Source organism: Carcharodon carcharias, chromosome 17, assembly GCF_017639515.1.
Source record: "Carcharodon carcharias isolate sCarCar2 chromosome 17, sCarCar2.pri, whole genome shotgun sequence".
Classification (NCBI taxonomy): Eukaryota; Metazoa; Chordata; class Chondrichthyes; order Lamniformes; family Lamnidae; genus Carcharodon; species Carcharodon carcharias.
In genome coordinates this window covers 94,331,705-94,356,285 of record NC_054483.1, presented here as the reverse complement: position 1 = coordinate 94,356,285, position 24,581 = coordinate 94,331,705, and the positions used below count along the sequence as shown (strand labels likewise).

General features: G+C 44.5%; 1 protein-coding gene across 1 annotated transcript in view; it reads left to right on the top strand.

Annotated features, from left to right (window-relative positions):
* Positions 1–24,581, top strand: part of LOC121289681 (protein CC2D2B-like) — a 365,202-nt gene that overhangs the window by 126,026 nt on the left and 214,595 nt on the right. The window contains exons 22-27 of the mRNA XM_041209305.1: positions 4,213–4,374; positions 8,153–8,245; positions 11,523–11,636; positions 16,607–16,702; positions 19,281–19,375; positions 22,181–22,348. Coding sequence (XP_041065239.1) covers positions 4,213–4,374; positions 8,153–8,245; positions 11,523–11,636; positions 16,607–16,702; positions 19,281–19,375; positions 22,181–22,348 — 728 coding nt within the window. The remainder of the gene's footprint in view (positions 1–4,212; positions 4,375–8,152; positions 8,246–11,522; positions 11,637–16,606; positions 16,703–19,280; positions 19,376–22,180; positions 22,349–24,581) is intronic.

Genomic DNA, 24,581 nt, shown 5'->3' with positions numbered 1-24,581 from the left:
AAGTGGTTCAGGTCTATTGTATTCCTAAGGTGTAAAATAGTCCACAAATTGGTGGTAAAGTTAATAAAATACATAAAAAAGAAAAATAAATAAATGAATAATATAATTAAGTAATTAAATAAAACACATTATGTTGATGTTTCAAGGCAGCAGCATTTGGGCACTCCTGGATACCATTGTGATCCAGGGCAAACATGTCTGCAGTTTGCGGCTCGAGGACCTTCAGCTCAGAGACTTTGAGCTAGAGGCAGAGCTGCAGACTCTATGTCATATCAGGGAGGGGAAAGTTACCTGGATGCTTTGTACCAGGAGGCAGCCACACCACTTAGGATAGGGTCTTTTGATTTGGTGAGGGGCAGGAAGGTGTGACTGCGAGTGAAACAGGTAAAGGGACCCAAAGGGTGGGAGCATGAGCTTCTGCAATTTTCTAATATCTTGAGTTTCTCTTAGCTTGTTTGGATGAGAGTGGGGCTGCAGGGTGAATGAGCAAACTGGCCATGGCACAGTGGTACAGGGAGCAAATAGGAATGCATTGGTAGTAGGAGACTGTATAGTGAGAGGATTGACACTGTTGTCTGCAGCAAAGAGCGAGAGTCCAGATGGTTGTGTTGCATGCTCAGTGCCAGGGTTTGGGATATCTGCTCAGGGCTGGAGAGAACTTACGGTGGGGTTGGGTGGTGGTGGTAGAATCCAGTTGTTGTGGTCTATGTAGATACCAATGACATAGGTGAACTAGCAAAGAGGTTCTGCATAAAGAGTATGAGGAGCTTGCCACTAAATTAAAAGGCAGTGCCTCAAAGGTTATAATCTCTGGATTATTACCTGAGCCGCATGCAAATTGGTAAAGAATACATAAAATTAGAGAGTTGAATATGTGGCTCAAAGACTGGTGTGGGAGAAATGGTTATGGTTTTTGGGGCACTGGCACCAGCACTGGGGAAAGTGGGGGCTTTACCGTTGGGGTGGTACACCTGAACCGTGCTGAGACTAGTGTTGTTGTGAATCATAGAACTAGGGAAGTAGAGAGGATTTTAAACTAAATCGTGGGGCAAAGGATCAAATGTGGAAAGATGTGGAATATCAGAGTAGAGACAAGGTAAGTGGAAAATAGTAACATGGGAAATGAGGGTCGGAGAATGGCTGGAAGGAACAGAGTGAAAAAACCTAAGAATGCACAAAGAATTAAGACTAGATGCTGCAAAGATACCAAAAAGACAAAAGTAAAGGCTCTTTATCGGAATGCAAGTAGCATTCGTAAAAAAGTGAACAAATTGATAATGCACATTGAAGTAAATAAATATGATCTGATAGTCATTATGAAGACGTGCCTGCAGAATGACAAAGATTGGTCCTGAATATTGAGGGGTATATGATATTCAAGAAGAATAAGAAGCTAGGTAAAGGCGGAGAGGTAGCACTGTGGCATTTATGCAATAGTTAGAGATGACCTTGGTTCAGGAGATCAGGATATAGAATCAGTTTGGGTGGAGATGAGGAATAGTAGGGGAAAGACGTCACTAGTGGGAGTGGTCTACAGGCCCCTTAACATTAACCACAATGTAGGACAAAGTACACAAGAAGAAATATTGGGTGCTTGTGATAAACAGGCAACAAAATCATGGGTGACTTTAATCTACATATAAGCTGGAAAAATCAGAATGGCAGTAGTAGCCTGGATGAAGAGTTCATAGAATGCTTTTGAGATGGTTTCTTGGAACAGTACATTCTGCAACCAACCAGTGAACAGGTTATATTAGACTTGATATTGTGTAATTTGACAGGATTAATTAATGACTACAGAGTAAAGGCAGTCCTAGGAAGCAGTGACCACAATATGATTGAATTTTACATCCAGTTTGAAAGGGAAAAGAGGGGTCTAAGACTAATATTTTAAACTTAAATAAGGGCAACTATGTGGGCATGAAAGCTGAGTTATCTGAATTGTTCTCGTATACTAGGCTAGGGATAGATCAAGAGAAGCAGTGGCAGATATAAAACACAGAATAAGTATATTCCTACTATAAAGAAATGTAAAGGGAGGACCCACCATCCGTGGTTTACTAAATAAATTAGGGAAAGCATCAAACTTAAGGAAAAAACATAACTTCGGAAAGATGAGTGGCAGGTCAGATGATTGGTCAGAATATAAAGAACAGCAAAGAATTTCTAAAAGGTTAATCAGGAGAAAGAAATTAGAGAATTAGAGGAAGCTAGCTAAAAATGTAAAAACAGATAGCAGAAGTTTTTACAGGTATTTAAAAAGGAAAAGCGTAAGTAAAGTGTTGGTCCTCTAGAAAGTGAGAATGTGGAGTTAATAGTAGATAATAAGGAAATGGTGGTTGAAATGAACTCTGCACCTTCTCATACTCACCATTCCCTCCTACCGTGCCTACCCTCAGTTCACTCCCCCCAAGGGGCAGTCAATGACTCAACAGACCCCTCCCCTTACTCCGTCCTCCATCTTTATTCCCTAATCCACCCTTACTCCCTCCTTTGCTCTTACCCCTCCCCCACTCTGAATTTCTTCCTCCCCCCAAAGTCCTTCCCCCCTCTGAACTTGTTTCCTTACACATTCCTCCCCCCTTGCACCTATCTCCCTACTTGAGGCTATAACTCCCGTTACAGCCTCCTCCCCCGTACTTCCTCCTCCCAACCTCACACCCTCTGATACTTTGGTCCCCATCTGCAACCTCAATTCCCTCTTGACACCTTCGTTCCTCCTCCCAGAACCTCACCTCACCCCCGGTACACCTTCCTCTCCCAGTCAAACCTAGACCTTCCTCTCCAACCTCCACAGTACACCTTCCTCTCCCCCCAACTCACCAATCATCCGTAGCAGCCCAAGGCCAAGACTGTGATGTTCCAAAGCAGACCTGAGACATCAACAGAGACTTCCCAGCTTCCAAGAGCTGCTTTGTGGTGGAGCCATGGCCACGAGAATCCACCCAGCATGTGATGCACACGTTCCTCCAAGGTCCAGTAGCTGTAGGGCTTCAGCATCTTCTGCCCCTCAGATGTCGGCGACCTGAGCAAGGTCCTAACTGTAAGCCCTGACTTCTGTATGTCCAGACATGTTCTGGGCCAGGGTGTTTTCCCACTGGCATAATGATAAATCTGGCGTTGGGAGACAATGAGTGGGATACATATCAGGTTCACGCCGAACTCCAGCAAGATTGGCGTTCCATCATGGTGGACACCATCGGATGATCCTGCTGCTGTGCTTTCACACTGGCGTGAAACTGACTTCTCGTCATATTGCCCTCAGTCCCACTCGCCATGATGCCCAACGTCAGTGGGGCAAAAAAAGTCCGACCAATGACTTAGCTGAGGGGAATGAAAGCATGGTAGCTAAATTTGCAGATGACATAAAGATAGGTAGGGATGTATGTTGTGAAGACATAAGACTTTGCAGATGGATATAGATATGTTGAGTGAGGGGGCAAAAATCTGGTAGATGGATTATAATTTGGGAAAATGTGAAATTGTTCATTTTGGCAGGAAGAATAAAAAAGTAGAGCATTACTTGACTGCAGAATTCTGAGCTGCAGAGGAACTGAACACAAAAGTAAGGATGCTATGTTTCAGTTATACAGGGCATTGGTGAGACCACATCTTGAATATTGTGTGCAGTTTTGGTCTCCTTATTTAAGGAAGGATGTAAGAGGTGGTTCAGAGGAGGTGTACTAGATTGAAACCTGGAATGAACGGTTTGTCTTATGAGGATAGGTTGGACAGGCTTGGCTGTTTTCCACTGGAGCTTAGAAGAGCAAAGGATGACGTGATTGAAGTATAAAAGATCCAGAATGGTCTTGACAAGGTGGATGCAGAAAGAATGTTTCCTCTTGCGGGTGAGTCCAGAACTAGGGTACCCTTTTTAAAATTAGGGGTCATCCTTATAGGACAATATGAGAAAATGTTTTCCCTCAGATGGTTGTGTGACTCCCTGACTCAGAAGGCGGTGGAAGTGGGCTCATTGAATATTTTTAAGGCAGAGGTAGATTGATTCCCTTGCCTAACAAGAATCTAAGGTTATCGGGGCGGGGGGGGGGGGGGTTGGTGGTGGTGGTGGTGGTGGATTGGAGTATGGAAGTTGAAACACAAACAGATCAGCCATGATCTTATTGAATGGCAGAGCAGACTCAAAGGGCCAAATGGCTTATTTGTGCTCCTATTTCATATGCTTGTATGATCAGTGACCCGAATATGGTCAAGGCTAATGTATTCCAGCAAGGTGACATTGCCTGCTGTGAGAAGACCAAGACAATGATGACTGGACAGCAACAAGTCCCCCACATCACCATTGAGGACATCAACCACTTCCCCTACCTAGGAAGCAACATCTCCAGGAAGGATGATGTTGAGAGTGACGTCCACGCAAGAATTGGCAAAGCAGCATCAGTGTTCCAATGGCTCCACACATTCTGGGCATCCAGCACCATCAAAACAGCCATGAAACTATGATTCTACATGTCCATAGTGGGACCAACTGCAAGCAAGACATGGAAGAGTTGTCACCTAAGTTGGACGTCTTTCATCAGCTCTGCCTACGTGAGATCCTGGGTATCACATGGAGAGAGACAGCATCAAAACAAAGTGCTACAGAGGACTGGTCAGAGGCACCTGTGGGACATTATGATGGGGAGACAAGTGAGGCATTCTGAATGTACGCCCACCAGAGTGGCAGTCAAATGGACACCACCAGATGGAAGAAGAAGACGGGGCTAAAAAAGACCTGGCGAAGTACATTTAAGGATGACCTCCAAGAGCAGGACACCACCTGGTCCAGAGCAAAAGAAATTGCAAAGGACTGGAGCCAGTGGTGAAGTCTTGGTTGCCCATTGTCCCGAATGGAACCGGAGGAACTAAGCCTAAGTAAGTGTGTTCCAGGTGGATGGTTTCGTCTTGATTAGATTATGGCTGGGGTGGATTCTTCTCTCAGCCAGAGTTCACTGTCTGAGTTGTTTACATCTAATGCTTAGTCCCCACCCGGGTGATTATCAGAACATTCTGTGAATGGGTTAGGAGTTGATCCTGTTCATACTCCTTCAAGATAATTGTCTTTGCTGGGGTTTCCTAGACAAGTTGGCTCCACTTAATGGCTTTGGAATTTATTGCATATAGTGACGTAAATTTTCAGCTATCTTAGAAGGTGCTGTTTCGAGTCACTGGAATGTGGATTCATCTTTTTAAAATCCAAATCAGTGGTTTCCAGTCAGTAAAATTCATAAAATTGTTTTTTATAAAGCTTGACTTCACAGCACCATCACAGAATCACACAGTGCAGAAGAGGCCCTTCGGCCCTTCGAGTCTGCACCGGCACGAGTGAAACACCTGCCCTACCTACCTAATCCCATTTACCAGCACTTGGCTCATAGCCTTGAATGTTATGACGTGCCAAGTGCTCATCCAGATGCTTTTTAAAGGATGTGAGGCAACCCGCATTCCAGACTGTCACCACCCTCTGGGTAAAAAAGTTTTCCCTCACATCCCCCCTAAACCTCCTGCCCCTCATCTTGAACTTATGTTCCCTTGTGACTGACCCTTCAACTAAGGGGAATAGCTGTTCCCTATCCACCCTGTCCATGCCCCTCATAATCCTGTACACCTCAATCAGGTCACCCCTCAGTCTTCTCTGCTCCAATGAAAACCAGCCAAGTCTCTCCAACCTCTCTTCACAACTTAAGTATTTCATCCCAGGCAACATCCTGGTGAACCTTCTCTGCATCCCCTCCAATGCAATCACATCCTTCCTATAATGTGGCGACCAGAACTGCACACAGTACTCCAGCTGTGGCCTCACTAAGATTCTATACAACACCAACATGACCTCCCTACTTTTGTAATCTATGCCTCGATTGATAAAGGCAAGTGTCCCATATATCTTTTTCACCATCCCACTAACATGCCCCTCTGCCTTCAGAGATCTATGGACACACATGCCAAAGTCTCTTTGTTCCTCAGAACTTCCTAGTGAAATGCTGTTCATTGAATACTTCCTTGTCAAATTACTCCTTCCAAAGTGTATCACCTCACACTTTTCAGGGTTAAATTCCATCTGCCACTTATCTGCCTATTTGACCATCCCGTCTATATCTTCCTGTAGCCCAAGACACTCAACCTCACTGTTAACCACCCAGTCAATCTTTGTGTCATCCGCAAACTTACTAATCCTACCCCCCAAATAGTCATCTATGTCGCTTATATAAATGATAAATAATAGGGGACTCAGCACAGATCCCTGTGGTATGCCAATGGACATTGGCTTCCAGTCACTAAAGCACACTCTGGGTGCTTCTATCATCACCCTCTGTCTCCTACAACTAAGCCAATTTTGAATCCACCTCATCAAACTACCCAGTATCCCGTATGCATTTGCTTTCTTTATAAGTCTCCCATGTGGGACTTTGTCAAAGGCTTTGCTGAAATCCATATAAACCACATCAACTACACTACCCTCATCTACACACCTGGTCACCTGCTCAAAAATCAATCAAATTTATTAGGCATGACCTCCCTCTGACAAAGCCATGCTGACTATCCCTGATCAAACCTTGTCTCTCCAAGTGGAGATAGATTCTCTCCTTCAGAATTTTCTCCAGTAGTTTCCCTACCACTGACGTGAGACTCACTGGTCTGTAGTCCCCTGGTTTATCTCTACAACTCTTCTTAAGTAGCGGAACCACATTAGCTGTTCTCCAGTCCTCTGGCACCTCCCCCATGGCCAGAGAGGAATTAAAAATTTGGGTCAGAGCCCCTGCGATCTCCTCCCTTGCCTCCCTCAGCAGTCTGGGACACAAATCATCTGGACCTGGAGATTTGTCCACTTTTAAGCCTGCTAACACCTTCAATATCTTGTCACTCCTTATATAAATTTGCTCAAGAACCTCGCAGTCTCTCTCCCCGAGTTCCATGCCTTCATCCTCATTCCCTTGGGTGAAGATGGATGTGAAGTATTCGTTCAACACTCTACCGATGTCCTCTGACTTCACCCATAGATTGCTCCCTTGGTCCCTAATGGGCCCTACTCTTTCCCTGGTTATCCTCTTCCCATTGATATACTTATAGAATATCTTGGGATTTTCCCTACTTTTACCAGCTAGAGCTTTCTCATATCCCCTTTGCTATCTGTATTGCTTTCTTAAGCTCCACCCAGCACTTTCTGTATTCCACTAATGCCTCTGCTGATTTGCTCCACTTGTAACTGCTAAAAGCCTCTGTTTTCTTTCTCATCGTATTCTGAATATCTCTGGTCATCCATAGTTCTCTGGGCTTGTTACTCCTTCCTATCACCCTAGAGGGAACATGTTGAGCCTGCACCCTCCCCATTTCCTTTTTGAACGCCCCCCACTGCTCTTCTGTAGATTTCCCCTCAAGTAGCTGTTCCCAGTCTACCCTGGCCAGATCCTGCCATATTTTACTAAAATCTGCTCTTCCCCAATCCAAAACATTTTTTTGCAACTTATCTATTTCTTTGTCCATAACAAGCTTATTTTATAATAATTAAGTTTTGTGTGCATTTGTGGGAAGCCCTTTAAAGAAATTCATTAAAGAGAATTTACAGCATTGATTCACCAGGATGATGCCAGGAAAAGCATTGGTTAAGAGCAGACACTTGAGTAACTAGGACTATTTCCACTGGAGATTTAATGGATATTTTAAAATTATGATCGATTTTGATATTTCCTCTGCTTGAGAGTCTGTATATAAGGTGTCATTAATTTAAAATTTGAGAAAGTGAGTCTTGTATTTGCATGTAACGCTTTCTCACAGATAAATTGAGACAGACTATTGCATCTTTTAATGGAACATTGTATAAATATTTGAAGCAGAAGAAAGTACAGTATCGTGGGCAGGGCAATGGGATAGGTTTTCAAATTTTCCAGCAAAAAACCAATACAAACACAATGGATGCTAAATGGGTTGAAATCTGGCATAACAAATCTTCGTATATTTTACACTCATTTATCAGAGGATACAATGGGGAAAATTCTACTTTAAATGTTTATGGTTTAAATTATGGCTTATTTACATAATGTTATAATATGTTTCGTTATAAGTGTATTAAATATATGAGTTAAAAAGATTTTGATATTACTTTTATAGAAAATTGTAAGTATCACTAAACAATATTTTTTTTTTCATATTTTTGTAGGAACTTGAAAGCCAAAGGGATGACGTTTTTATGATTATGGGTGAAGATTCACTAACAGAACAGAGAATGGTGGCACTTAAATATCTGGAAAAGGTAGTAAAGTGTGGACAAAAAAAAACTTTTCCTCTCTGATTATCACAGTCAAACAGAATAATAAAAATAAGGTTTGAATAATCTATAGATTACAACCCTGACAAATCTGCTGGTGAATGCCAATATCAATGGCCTTATAAGTGGTGCCTGTGAAAAAGTTTGGTAACTACCTGTAATTTGACAGAGAGTGAGCCATCTGTACCCCTGCTCTTGAGATCCCATTGAGCTTTCCGATTACTGCCTATGTAAGGAGGCCAATCCAATTTTTTTTCTTAAAATTACCATTTTCTTCTTCAGAAGGCTATTTCTCTCACCTGGTCCCTGAATTAGTAGGATTAGCATGTTAATTTAATGGGTTGTATGCATCATCTTTTTTGGTTTTCTGGGTTTTAATAAGACACTTGCTTAAGAAAGCAGAAACTCTCAATGTAGGGAATACCTTTGCCAACACCACTTAAGATGTCTCCAGCCAATAAGTTAGGCAATTCTCTAATAGACAGTTTAAATGTCAAGCATCCAATGCACTGTAATTGTCTACATATGTGCTCAAAAAATTGCCAAATTGCCATTGCCTCCATTAGCTGCAACTATACATGAAGGTCCATAAATGTAGTATTTCGTTGTTTGTTGTAAGACTTCCAAATAAAAAGGTTATTATGGTAAAAATGATGCTCCTTGTGATAAAAGCAGTGCTTTTTAAATATAAAAAGCATGTTTGTAAGCTAATAATTACATATCTCTTTCTATTGGTGACAGTGTTCCTATACCCTGTGTTCTATAAAAGGCTGTGATGCTATCACAAGGAGTACTTGAGGCAAATAAACCTGCATTTAAGGAGAAACTAGATAAACACACGAGGGAGTAAGAAATAAAAAGTTAGATGAAGAGACATGGGAGGAGACTTGTGTGAAGTTTAAACACCCTCAGGGACCAGTTGGAACAAATATGAACATACAAATTAGGAGCAGGAGTAGGTCATTCAGCCCCTCTAGCTGCTGTGCCATTCAGTAAGATCATGGCTGATCTGACTGTGGCCTCAACTCCACATTCCATCTACCCCCAATAACCTGTGACTCCCTTGTTAGTCAAGAATCTATCTAGCACCGATTAAAAATATTAATTGATCCTGCCTCCACTGCTCTCTGGAGAAGAGACATCCAAAGATTCATGAGCCTCTGAGAGAAAAAAATTCTCCTAATCTCCATCTTAAATGGGCGGTCCCTGATTTTAAAACTAGTTCTAATCTCTCCCACAAGGGGAAACATCCTTTCAGCATCCACTTTGCCAAGTCCCCTCGGGATCTTATATGTTTCAATAAGATCACCTCTCAATCTTCTAATCTCTAAGGATCTGTATTTATGCTGTATATTCTATGTGTATGTGTAATGATCCTAAACTTTCTTTTCGTAAGATTCAAAGTCTCTAGAAAATATATTATATCATCTTTAATTTGTGCTGTCTGCTGTTCTGGATAATTGCTGCTTGCAGCTAGCGCTACCCATGTTATATATAGCTTGCCAGTGTCAGCAGGGAGCTTGATATCATAGTGCAAATTTGGGAAAATTCTGCCCAAGTGCAGTAGTGGGTGGGTAAAATGACGTTTTACCTGCCGGCTGCGATGGGTCTTCACGCGTCCCGACCCCACCTCATTATTTATGCACTCCCCAGAAACACGCCATTTCCATGCTGGGTGGGCAGGCTCTCGTTCACCCGCCCTCCATCACCCCACTGCTACATCATGCCGGGCGCCATGCTTAAAGCCCAGCCGCAAGCACACATCTCAGTGTTTCCAGCTCACCACTGCTGCATGGAAGACATGGCCCTGAAACTGAAGAACATTATTAGTCCCCAGATTCATCGAAGCGTCTCTTGAGTGACTTTTGGATGCCGTGGAGGCCCACTAGGATGTCCTCTACCCCCACCCTGGCCGCAGGATAAGCAGCAACAGCACTAACTCGGCTTGGGATGTGATGGCAGCGGTGGTCAGTGCCAAAGCCCTGCAAAAGAGGACAGCTACCAGTGCCGCAAGAGGATGAATGATCTCCTCCGTCAGGGTAAGTCACTCATCTCATCACTCAACTAACACAGTCACAAAGCCAGCACACATCCACAGGGTCCACACTCACTGCCGATCCAAGGGACATCACCATTCACGCTCTCACACACACTGTCATTGTCCTCCTCTCACCCACACAGGTTAAGCATACTTGTCATCTAGCCTGGCAGGCATCCAGCTTACACTTTCTCCATCTCTACCATGCAGGACAAGCTGGCACACAAGAGAGATATGTCACAGACCGGTGGTGGAATGCCTGAAATCAAAATCCTCATGGACTTTGAAAACAGTGCCATCCAGCTGGCCGGCAAGGATCTGGACTGGTCCTGTGCTGACAGTGAGGTCGGCGATCCTCTACCAGGTGAGGATCCAGCAGTGCAACATCCATCAGACAACCATGCCGTGAGTGATGTGTCCTGTTTCACAGGCTACTGCCATGCACTAATTATCTCTCCTTGCTTTTGCAGGTACATCTGCCAAACAACCAACTGAGTCCATGACCCAGGGCCTCCAATCAAGCCCCAGAGAAACCTATGAAGAATAATCTGGAGGCACCATCCGTGAGATCCTGTCACAGCACTCACCTGCTCTCCGGTTCCCCCACCCCAGCCACCAGTCACCTCAGAGGCAGGGCTGCACTTGCCCCCTGATCCCCCCCTGCCACCAATCAGGCAGGGTGGCACTTAACCCTGACCCCTCGATGCCCCTGAACCTACAAAGCAACAGGCAACCCTGGCAAGCTCTGCAGAACATTGCTGATGTATTACAATGAGGTTCTCGACGACCAATGATGGGAAACACGGCCCGCCATTGGCGGGCTGAACGGACAATCGCAATCTACCTTCCTGCCATTGTGAAACTAATTGCACCATATTGTCCGCTCATGCCACATATCACACCTGCCGCCAGCAGGCACGGAAGGTTCTGCCCCATGACTGGCTAGTGCTTAAAGGCAGCTTGCACCTTTTAAATGGGAGGTGCATTATGGCTGCAGGAAGTGGTGGAAGCCCTTTGAAAACTGACTGTATGCCATGAAAGTTTGAAGGCTCCCTGAACATGCAAGAGCATGCACCAAGGTTTTCTGAAAATACACTGGAGGTCAGCTACAGTTTGTGGGGAAGGGAGACTTTCTTGGCTGAATGTTAAATCTGCTCTGGAGGTGAACCCAGAGGGCGGCGTGCAAGTTTGTAGACGTGGTTCTGCCACTGGACCATTTTCCAGGAGGCCAAGTTGGTGCAGCAGAATTCCTACCTGCTTGCAAGTTGCTATTTGCACTTCTTAGTCTACTTACAAATGGCCACAGGTGGCTCTGTGAAGGAGTTCCCCTTCCACGAGGTTAGCCTGGCAGTTACAGTCATTTTTACGTTCCAAGATTTTAAAAATGCTAAGAGGCCTCCATCTTGAGGCATCCTCTCTTTCTCTTTTCTGTATCGAAGGCTGCAACTCTTTTAGTGTTGGAGGTTCCTTTCGATAAGCAGCCCCCACTTTGGCTATTAATTGGCTTTTCAATCAAAAATTGGGGTGTACGTGTCATGCCCATGCTTTGCTGAGTCCAGACCCAAAAATTCAGCCCTCTGTATCTGCAGGGGGTGCCAGGAGGCCTTCATGGCATGCAGTCAGGAGAAAATTGGAAGAAGTAGTGGTTGGAGATCAATGCCAGGGATGCAGCTGAAAAAACATGGAAGTAGTGCAGGAAGAAGTTTAAAGATCTGAGACAAATTGGCAAGATGACTGAGTTCAGTTGTCAATGGCATATCCTATCAACTGCACCACTAGCCTCATCCAACGTTCAATTCACTTTATCCCACCATCCACCTAATCTTTATCCTTCAATCCATATGTTTTACCTTGCCTCACTCTTAGCACCGTTGCAAGACTAACAACCACAACTCGCAGCTTGTATGCAGTGGAAGCTACTGAACTACCACACCATTCAGAAATATTTCAGGACACTCAGTGACATCCAGGCCCATTTTCAAATCTTATCAATTTATGCAACCTTGATTACTTGTACCTAATAGCTTTGAAACTGCTAGAAAAGGGAGTCAGAGAGGCAGTGGAGAAGCCTGGAATGGGAGTAGATAAATTGGGACTGGCGCTTGAGGCCTACACTTACCTTAGGAGTTGGAGAGGCAGTAGATCAGCCCAGAGTGGGAGCAGATAAATTGGGACCGAGGCTTGAGGCCTAAGATTACCTTGGGAGTTGAAGAAACACATGACTCAGCTGCTCAAAACCGGCCCATGCTGAGTTTGAAAGGAGAGTGAGAAAAAACATATAGTGACATAACAGGAAAACAGTAAGTTAATTGGCTTGTAAGAACCTGATGTTAGGGATTGTCATTAAATTGCTGTAAATTAGAAAAGTGTATTTTTTTAAAGAAGTAGCTATACTTGGAATTGAGTGAGAAACACCAGGAATAAGAGAAAGTCATGGGCAGTGTAATAAAGTAATATAAGTAAACCAAAGTAAAATAAAGTTAACATAAGGGAAGTAAAGTTACGACATGGCAGAATAGCTTAGTCAAGTGGAATGTGTGGCCTGTAATATGTGGGAACTCATGGACTTTACCAGTGTCCTAGACGACCACATGCTCAGGAAGTGCTGTCAGCTGCAGAAACTTGAGCTCCGGGTTTCAGAGCTTGAGCAGCGGCTGGAGTCACTTGCACATCCATGAGGCTGAGAGCTACGTGGATAGCATGTTCAGAGAGGTGGTCATACTGCAGCTTAGGAGCCTGGAGGCAGAAAAGAAATGGGTAACTGCCAGGAAGTCCAAGAGAATCAGGCAGGTAGTGCAGGAGTTCCCTGGGGTCCCACTCACAAATTGGTTTTCAATTTTAAAAGCTGGTGAGGGCACTGGTTCCTTAGAGGAGTGCAATCTGAACCAAGTTTGTGGTGCCACGAGTGGCTTGGCTGTTCAGGAGGGGCGGAAGAAGAAAGGAAGAGCAATAGTGTTAGGGGATTCGTTAGTTAGTATATAAGATTGGAGAGTTACAGGCACAAATTGCCATGTGGAAATATGATGGTGTGGTGAAAACAGAGACCTGGCTCAAGGGGGGAAGGACTAGGTGTTAAATATTCCTGGATACAAGGTGTTCAGAAAAGATAGGAAAGGAGTAAAAGGAGGATGGGTGGCATATTGGTTAAGGAGAGCATTGTAGTGATGGAGAAAGAGGATGTCACAGAGATTTCAAGGACAGAATCAATTTGGCTAGAGCTAAGGAACAAAAGAGATGTTATAACATTGCTTGGTGTAGTCTGTAGATCATCAACTACTGGGAAGGATGTAGAGGAACAAATCTGCAGGGAATTTACAGAGAGATACAAACATTATAGCGTAGTTATAACTGTGGACTTTAATTACCCAGATGTAGACTGGGATAATGGTAATGTGAAAGGTGGAGAGGGGCAAGAGTTCCTAGTGTGTTCGGGAGAATTTTCTACAGTAGTATGTATCCAGTCTAACAAGAAAGAATGCACTGCTGGTTCTTGGAAATGAAGTAGGCCAAGTTAATCAAGTGTCAGTGGGGGAATATTTAGGAGACAGTGATCAATGTATCATAAGGTTTAGGATGATGTTAGAAAAGGACAAAAGGCAATCCAGCGTAAGAATAATTAACTGGGGGAGAGCCGACTTCAATAGGCCAAGAATGAAGCTGGGCTGGATAGATTGGAACCAAAGATTGGTCAGATGAGCTGTAGCTGAACAAAGGGCTAGCTTAAAAATATAAGTAGTTTGGGTACAGTAAAAGTATATTCCCTCAAAAGGGAAAGGTAGGAAACAAACCCAAAGCTCCCTGAATGAAAAAGGAGATAGAAATTAAGATAAAGAAGAAAAAGTGTGCTAATGACAGGTGTTAGGTAGAAAATACAATGGAGAACCAAGCGGAATACAGAAGGTTCAGAGGGGAGATGAAAAAGCATGTAAGAGAGGTAATGAGGGATCATGAGAAAAGACTGGGAACCAATATGAAGAGGAATCCCAAAGTCTTCTATAGGCACATAAATAGTGAAAGGGTTGTAAAAGGAGGAGTAGGACTGATTAGGGACCAAAAAGGGATTTACATATGGAGGCAGGGAGCATTGCTGAGGTGTTAAATGAATACTTTGCATCGGTCTTTACCAAGGAAATAGATGTTACCAAAGCCACAGTGACAGAGGAGGAAGGGTTCAAAATTGATAAGGAGGAAGTGTTGGATAAACTGTCGGTACTTAAAATTGACCAGGCACTGGGACCGGATGAGATGCATACAAGGATATTGAAGGAAGTGAGAGTGAAAATTGCTGGGCACTGGCCATAATCATTTGGTCTTCTCTAGACTCTGGGGAGGTGCCAGAGGACTGGAAAATTGCAAACATTACACCCTTGTTCAAAAAAGGTTGTAAGGATAAGCCCAGCAATTAGTCCAGTCAATTTAACTTTGGTGTTGGGGAAGCTTCTAGAAACAATTATTCAGGATAGAATTAGTGGTCACGTGAAAAAATGTGGATTGATTAGGAAGAGATAGCATGGATCCCTAAAGGGGAAATCATGTTTAACTAACTTGCGGTTATGTGGTATGCCTTTATTGAAGCTACAGCAGTTTGCCTTGGATAATATTGGATTTTTAATAGTTAAACATCTATAAGGGAGTGTTTCCTGGAAGGTTTTTCTTATGGGTTTAACCAAGTAGAGAGTCTTTCTGGGGGAATGTTTTGTAAGACTGAGTTTAACTGTGTATCTGTAATCTTGTGCGCTTAAGTTTTCTTTTAATCTTGTTAATAAAACTTTTACTTTCAATTTTTAAAATCCTAAGGGCAGAATTTTCCCATTGGCGTGTGGGGGCGGGCCCCGCACACACTCACGTGAAATGACGAACAGTGATGTCAGGCGAGTATCCCGATGTCACCGCGCACCATCGTGATATTTCGTTGGGCGGACGCGTGATGATGTCCGATGCTCACCTGCCATTAATTAACTAGATACTTAAGGCCCTTGAGGCGCCAGTCGACGGTGATTTTTCAGCACCTGTGCAACCTTCGGGTCAGCGCACAGGCGCAAAGGGCAGGCGGGTAGGACACATTTGTATAAACCTCATCCACGGGCGGGATAAGAGGGCTCGCTGGGGTTGTAAGCGTGCTCTGTCAAATAATGTTTTTGCGAAGTTACTGAAACTTGCTTGTGTGATCTGCAATACTTCAAACACATACCAGCTGCTTGGTCTGGACTCTTAACCTTCAGGTCAGCACTCTGCACTGAGGAATCATTTTTGGGCCTGCAGGTTTCAGGAAGCTGTTCCTTAGTCTGGGAATGGGAGCTGAACACTCCACTGGAGGCACCTCCTCTGAGGAGTAAGGGAGGGCTAGAAAGGGGAGGAGGCCAGGAGTGCACATTCAGCCTCCAGGGGAGCCACCTTTGGAAGGACAGGCACAGGCATAAGGGGCACAGGGCCAAGAGGTAGTCCAAAATAAAAGGGGCTGCAGATGATGCCACTATCCTGCTGCAGTTGTATACAGGCAGCGAAGCAGCTACCTCAATATATCTCAGGTGCAGTGCCGAAGGAGGCTCTGCCTCTCAAAGAAGACAGTCAACTACATCTGTCAGATGATTGGGCCTGAGATCTCCCCTGACTGTGTGGGTGGACACCCCATGACAGTGGCTCTAAAGGTCAAAGCTGCCCTTAACTTCTATGCCTTGGCTCCTTCCAGAGGTTGGTGGGTGATCTTTGCAGTGTCTCCCAATCAGCTGTCCACACTTGTGTCAAGCAGGTGACAGACACTCTGTTCAGCCTTGCATTGACCTTCATCCACTTTCTTTGGGACCAGGCAAGCCAGACACAGCAAGCCAGAGGCTTCCAGGGTGCAATAGACTGCACACATGTGGCCATCAAGGCACCAGCAGGTGAGCCAGTGCCTTTGTCAACAGGAATCGATTCCACTCGATGAACGTGCAGATAGTGTGTGATCACAGAATGCTGATTTTGTGCAAGGTACCCAGGCAGCTGCCACAATGCCTACATTCTCAGACACTCCCAGGTGCCAGGGTGTTCAGTGCTCCAGCTTGGCTTGATGGATGGCTGCTGGGTGACAAGGGCTATTCCCTCAGAAGATGGCTCATGACGCCTCTCCACTATCCAAGAACAGAAGCTGAGCAGCGGTACAATAGGAGCCACGCCTCCATAAGGGCTGTGGTGGAGAGAACCATTGGTCTTCTCAAGATGCGCTTCCAATGCCTGGACTGCTCAGGGGGTGCACTCCAGTACCCCCCAGATCGTGTGTCAGTGATAGTGGTTGTGTGCTGTGCTCTCCACAATCTTGTGCTGGAAAGGTGGACGATGAAGACGTCGACGCAGTGGCTGGGGCTGCACATGAAGAGTCCAGCAGTGATTCCGAGGATAAGCATACACAGGGAAATGCTGAGGGGGTAGACGCTGACCCAGGCATACTCCAGGGAGACCGGGACATCCGAGAGGCTTTAATCCAATGAACCTTCAGCTAGCACACCACATATGGACCTCCAGGATAAGCCTGGCTTGTAGGCTCCATACTCAATACCTAAGTACAAAATCTGCCAAGTTAGGAACATTAACTAAGGGCCTTGTTAATAAAACTGAATGTTCCACAAAGCACTCATAATATTTTTGGAAACCATCCACCTGCAGAAGAAAAGAGGCACCCTTAGACATAGTCGCAAGCAAAGAAAGTATAGGAAACAAAGTGACAATGGTGTTCAAAATCAAAGCAAATCATAAAGACCTCATCTCAGGCCAACAAAAAAGCACCAGTGATAAACCCATAGTGTGCCTTATGTTTACGTTTCCGGTGCTACATCTTGGTGCTGCCCCCTCGCTGGGAGTGGCATCTGAGACAGCCTGCAGATTCTGCTGTCCTGTTGGCCTCGATGACTTTGGCGGTTGACCTCTGGCCTGTGGAGCCTGTGCTGGCCCTGCCTGGGAGGGAACTGCCAGTTCTGCAGCTGGCATCTTCCCAGTTGTCACAGCCTCACCGGATGCAACGGTAACTGACAGAGGGGTGGAGGATCTGCCGCCTTCATCCAGAGCGCCCTGAGAAGAGCCGGCAGAGATGACAGGCAGCTGCTGTGCCGACGTGAGGCGCCTCTCCAAATCCAGGGCCTCCTGCTCAAAGTGGCTGAGAATCGCTACCTGTGCCGGGCTGCCGCCAGTCCTCACCCGCTCTGCTGCACTATGAGCATTCTTCTCCTGAAAAGGAGGGAAGAGCATTGATTAGTGCATTGTACATGGACTCTCTTCGCTGACGGCCCACCCCCAACCAGAGTGGGATGTATCAGTGCTCCAGTGCCCCTCACCCCACGACTGCCAAACACTCACACAAAGATGTTAGACATGTTCCCCCCAACCCCCTTGGCCAAATGCTGCTGATATCACATTAGGCACCACACAGTAGAACTTTCCATAGCAAGGAGGCGCAAGCCCGAGGAGCATAGAGGACAGCAGATGGTTTGGAACCATGCCACCTTGAAGCTCCCCTCCCAGCATGTCATCACCCTGACTTTGACATGCCCTGGAGTTCCAGCACTGTGTCTAGGTGCAGCTCCTCCAGGTTGCCCCCAGAACAGTAATGTGGGTCTCAGTGTGCCACATGCTGCGAGGGCAGAACCCATCTCTTCACCACCCTCTCAGGCTGACCTCGTCATGGGCAATATCTGCTGGCCCACCCAGCAAAGGATACGTGCTATCAATGATTCAATGCAGTCACTACACTCAGACTTGAGAGGTGGGGGGGAGGGGGTGGGGGGGCGGGTGGTGCAGCAGTGGGGAAAGCCTACCTGCTGTGTTAAGTGACCAATGCCAACATGGTACTCACCCTTCCTGAGAGCAACAAATCATTGAAATGCTTGCGACACTGGACCCAGGTCCGCTGCACCACGTCGCAGGAGCTCACCACCTCCGCCACCTCCTCGCAGGCACGTTTGGTCATGTTGGGGGGGGGGGCCTTCTCCTCCCGTCCTGGAGTACCAGGACCTCCTGCCATGCTGCCACCTCCTCGAGAAGGGCAGCAAGGCAATCATCAGAAAAACGAGGGGCACAGTGCCCCGCTGCCCTACTCTCCCACCTGGCCTGCTCACCAGCAGCGTTCTGGGGAGCCCTTCCACTGGCCATGATCCGCAGCTTTTTGAAAGGCTGCAGCAGCTTTTTAAAAGAGGCTGCTGGGCTGCCATCGGACCCGGTGGTCACTGCAGGCCCGCTGCCACCCGCCCATTCCCGCCGTCCTCGGGAGCTGCGATTCACCCTTGGCAGGCCATAATTGGCCCGCCCGTGTAAAATGGCGGCACGGACCTGATCGCAGGTGGTGATTGGGTCCACGCCCGGTCCCAATTCATCCCTCCGCCAGTCAGAAAATTCAGCCCTAAATGTTTTACTGGACTTCTTACTGCTGAGATCAGTACGTCACTTTCTCGCTTTCAGAATACAAAAAAAAGGGTATGACCCGTAAGCCAAGTTCCCCTCTGGGATTTGGTTTGCACAGCAATTAACATTGGCTGAGGTCATACCAATATTTATACCACTTATTCTGGACTAACCCACAAGTGGAAACAGTTTTGCCAAGTTTATAATTTTAAAGACATCTATCAGGTCTCTGCTAATTAACCTTCTTCCAGAGTTTCCTGATAGTTGCATCTTCTCAGTTCAGATGGCATGCTTTTAATTATGGAAATAGACTATCATCAAATGGCACCACATTATTTTATAAACGTATAAATTCCCAAATAATTACTTTTAATCTGAATGCAGAGTTAAGGAGAAAATATTAGCAAAGCATGTGTTGAATTCAGTTTACTGGAATATTATCTTTTGGTTTTGAATATGTGAGTGAACAATTTGAACAACACCTAAAGGCTATAGTCTTTTAATTAATCCTGAAACTAAAGTAATTGAAGATATTTAGATTGCTTTTTACATCTAAAGAAATAGTTCTAAATTAAGTTTTTATGAATAATCATATTACATGTTATCTGGAAGGTGAAAGCTTCTGTGATGAAAAGAATTTTAAGGGTCAAGCACCCTTACACAGTACTAGATATGGTGGTTGAATGTGAAGAAATTAGCACCATAAGGTGAGCTATTTGCTGTATTTACTGAATCATGAGACAAAAAATTAAATCGTTTTAGCTTAATTTATTTAAGTTAATGGCCTAAAAATTGATTCATGTCGACCTGGGGATGCAAACTAAGAGCAGGGAATGATCCCTGTGCCATAGTTGGTAATTTCAAGCCCCATCTGCTATTGGGCCTTTGACCTCATTTATATGGCATTGGTAAGATGCAGGTATCAAATGGGCATTCCAGCCAGTAGCTGGTCAAGAAAATATGAATTTTGGGTCACTGCTTCGCTGACAGTGGCCCTCAGGGAGACCCTGGAAAATGGGACAAAACAATTGGGAAGGAGGGGAGAAGTGATCTGATGGGAGGTGTGTGACCAGGCAAAGGAGGGAAGTGATTGGGAAGATAGTAAACATTGCCTAATAGCAGCATTGGGTTTTAATATGGAGCCAGGGGAGCACTCCTGCATCTCCGAGATCCACATTTATGCAAGGAATTAAGAAATACATTTTTGCTGACAGCCTGCAATGATCCCTTTCAGGCTCATTGGTTAGGCCATAAATGGACCATGCTTTCTTGGAAGTAGTTAGCCTAATGCCAGTTGTATTCAGGGATATCCTGTTTTCCACTTTTCCAAAGAGTATTGCAAACAGGTGTGAGGCCTGTATTTGTATATGCAAATTGCCCTGGATGTCTCGTTTTCTGTCTTCACCGGTGGTGGGCAGTGCACATCCTGCACATTATGAGCATATATGCCCCACCTGCCATATTGAATGCTTGATGCCAATTTTGCACATAAAAACAGCCATGGTGTCATTGAATTTCTGGGCCAGTGTTCTATATTCTATCATCTAACCACATGTAGCTAACAGGTAAAACACTTAAGGGTTTAATTTCTTAGATTTAAAGATACCGCATTCATTAGTTGCACATTCTTGCATGGTCAATTAGGAAGTTTACATTAATAAAATGGGTGTAAGTACATGCTTGGCCTAAATAGCCAAGTGGTTATGGTACTGGGCTTGTAACCCCAAGATCAAGAGTTCAAATCTCACAATGGCAAACTATGAAACAATGTAACTTCATCTGAAACAGATGGAAACAGGTTTACTCAAAAAAAAAGAGTATCAAGAGTTCAAATCTCCCAATGGCAAACTATGAAACAATGTAACTTCATCTGAATAGGAACAGATGGAAATGTGTTTGTACTGGGAAGAGTTACATGCATTAAAGGGTTTGTAAAATTCTTGTTAAGAAATAATTTAATTTTGCAGATTTCCCCAGCTATGATTTAATTTGCATAATGTACTAATTTTCTTTGTTAATGTGAAGTTTAAATCAGGAGAAGCTTCCAGATTTATTTGGGGTGTGAAAGAAGCTAAAAATCCACGGTCTTCCCAGAGCCATTCCAGCTCCTGACCTTGTGTCCAGGATTCAGTACCACCTTTTAAAGGCCATTGCTCCATCCACTCCTTTGTTCAACATTGCGTAGAGTCACAGAAACAAAATCACACAATCAAACAGTGCAGAAGAGACCCTTCGGCCCATTGAGTCTGCACTGACATGTGAGAAATACCTGACCTACCTAATCCCATTTACCAGCACTTGGCCCATAGCCTTGAAAGTTATGACGTGTCACGTGCTCATCCAGGTCCTTTTTTAAGGATGTGAGGCAGCCTGCCTCCACCACCCTCCCAGGCATTGCATTCCAGACCGTCACCACCCTCTGGGTAAAAAAATTTTCCTCACATCCCCTCTAAACCTCTTGCCCCTCATTTTGAACTTATATCCCCTTGTGATTGACCCTTCAACTAAGGGGAACAGCTGCTCCCTATCCACCCTGTCCATGCCCCTCATAATCCTGTACACCTCGATCAGGTTGCCCCTCAGTCTTCTCTGCTCCAACGAAAACAACCCATGTCTATCCAACCTCTCTTCATAATTTAAATGTTTCATCCAAGGCAACATCCTGGTGAATTTCCTCTGCACCCCCTCCAGTGCAATCACATCCTTGCTACAATGTGGCGACCAGAACTGCACACAGTACTCCAGCTGTGGCCTCAATAAAGTTCTATATAACACCAACATGACCTCCCCTACTTTTGAAATCTGTGCCTCGATTATATAGGCAAGTGTCCCATATTACTTTTTCACCACCCCACTAACATGCCCCTCTGCCTTCAGTGATCTATGGACACACACGCCAAGGTCCCTTTGGTCGTCAGTGCTTCCTAGTGTCGTGCCGTTCATTGAATGCTTCCTTGTAAAATTACTCCTTCCAAAGTGTATCACCTAACACTTTTCAGGGTTAAATTTCATCTGCCACTTATCTGCCCATTTGACCATCCCATCTATATCTTCCTGTAGCCCAAGACACTCAAACTCACTGTTAACCACCTGGCCAATCTTTGTGTCATCATTTATGCATGTGGCATCATTTCTGGGATAAGTTTATAGTGCTGAACATATGGATTGAAGGACATAATGTTCTCATTAGGTTTTTACATATATTTGAATGACCCTAGCCCCACGGAGTGGAAAATGGGAGATCACTGCAGGAGGTTGGAATGCAACAAACCATATCCCTAAACAATCTTCCATCCCCTTCTCACCATGTATCTGCCAAAAAAATTGTGAGAATTAGGTTGTTATGTCTGAATTCACTAAAAATAGGTTCCACTAACAATTTATTCATATTGAAAAATAAAAGCTAAAGATCAAAATAAAATTGTAATGTGTATACTTTCATGTGTTGGAATTGAATGCTATCAACAACAGATGTCTAAACTTATTACCATATATTGTTCCCTGTGTTAAAGCCAAATAAGTCTTGCCTTGATAAATATGATTACGCCTCGAAAAGCATTGAGGCCAATGCGTAAGGAGAGAAAGAAAGTACCTGCCCAGACCTTGTCTGATGGAGACATCAAGCTGCTTATTAACATAATAGGAGCATATAACATTCCAATGAGGAAATGTCTTACCAGGTAAGAAGTATTCCACCACAGCAGTTCAGGAATTTAAGTTTGATAAATGAAATAAACAGCTAGCATCAGGAATGGTGAACATGAAACTGCATGATTGTCATAAAAACCAGTCTACTTCACTTATGCCTTTTATGTAAGGAAATCTGCTATCCTTACCCATTCTGGCTGACATGTGGCTCCAGATCCACAACAATGTCATTGACACTTAACTACCCTCTGAAATGGCCTAGTAAACCATCCAGTTATATCAAACTGCTACAAAAATGTTTTAACACAAATAAAACTGGACAGACCATCCAGCATTGACTTCAATACCGGCCTCAACAAAGGCCTTCATTACCATTAAGTCAAAATCCTGGAAGTCCCTAACTAACAGCACTGAGGGTGTGCTTATACCACACAGACTGCAGTGGTTCAAGGTGTCAGTTCCACCTTTTCAAGGGCAGTTAGGTCACGATGGGCAATAAATGCTTGCCAGGGATGCAAAATTCCATGAATTTTTAAAAAAGCACAAAAAATATCTCTAAGGTTTATAGGATGTAATTCCTTATGCTGGTCCATGTATTGGTGTATTGTGTTGCTCCAGTAATATATTATTTCATGTGCCTATCACTAAATTGAAATTTGCAATTTTCTACCATTTCTAAAAGATACAGTTCCTGCCACATCAAAGTGGTCATTCCATGTATGTATCTTGAGAGTGAGTGTTGGCAGAGTGTTGACCATGATGGGCACAGTACCCAAATCATGCAGTGGAGGCCTTGTGGCGCAGTGTGTAGTGTATCTTCTTCTAATCCAGAAGATCTGTGTTCAAGTCCCACTCCAAGGCTCCATAGCCAAGGAAGATACATTAATAACATGGCCAAACAGGTTGAGTATCAACTTGTATATCCTTCCAATGTATGCTAATGGCAGGCAGTAAGAGTGGAAGAGATTCCTGGTCAGCAATGTGGTGGAAAGAAATCTACCATCTACCAAGAAAAAACCATCTACCATCACTGTTCATAGCTCCTGCCTGTAACAGGCATGTAAAAGTGTAAGTTGCCACAGCAACTTGGGCTCCTTGGGGGACTGGTTAGCTCAGTTGGCTGAGTATCCAGCTGGTATGGATCAGATTGGTGCCAACAACACGCAGTTCAATCCCTGTTCTGGCTGGGGTGAATTTAGGACCTGCCTCCTTGCTTCATCTGGGTTGGAGGTTGTAGCCTTCAGGCAAGGGAGAGAACTCAAGAAGAAGAAAATTATGCAGTCATGAGAGAGAACTCGAGTTTTCCCTTTCTAAGCTAGCCATTGGCCTAGATTTCCTGCCCATCTCCACTGATTTTCTTTTGAGAAATCTGAGATGGATATGGTAAAAAATTGTTTCCACAACTCTTGCTGTACTCACAAAGTTATTCTCAAATCCAGTAGATAGTAGTTTCAACCCAAGGGAAAGTTCTGTAAATTTTTTTCTCCTAAATTAGGTAAAAATCCCAAATATCAGCTTGCATTTAAGTAACATTCAATGGCATTACTATCACTGAATTCCCAACAATCAACATCCTGGAGGTTGCCATTGAGCAGAAGCTGATCTGGACTAGCCATATATATGACCATATGAAATAGGAGCAGAAGTAGGCCATCCTGCCCCTTGAGCCTGCTGTGCCATTCAATAAGTTCATGACTGATCTGATTGTGTTTCGAGTTCCACGTTTCCATCTACTCCTGATAACCTTTGATTCCCTTGCCTCACAAGAATCTATCTACCTCTGCCTTAAAAATATTCAGGGACCCCCACCTCCACCACCTTCTGAGGTAGAGTTCCAAAGTCGCACAACCCTCTAAGAGAAAAAAATCTCCTCATCTCTGTCCTATAAGGGCGACCTCTAATTTTAAAACAGTGCCCTTTAGTTTGGGACTCACCCACAAGAGGAAACATCCTTTCCATGCTACCTTGTCAAGACTATTCTGGATCTTACATACTTTAATCAAGTCACCCTTCACTTTCCTAAAGTCCAGTGGAAACAAGCCGAGCCTGTCCAACCTACCCTCATAAGACACCCCACTCATTCCAGGTATCAATTTAGTAAACCTGCCCTGAACTGCCTCCAGTGCATTTACATCCTTCCTTAAATAAGGAGACCAAAGCTGTACACAGTATTCAAGACGCGGTCTCACCAATGCCCTGTATGATTGAAGCATAACATCCTTACTGTTATGTTCAATTCCTCTCATAATAAAGGATAGCATTTCA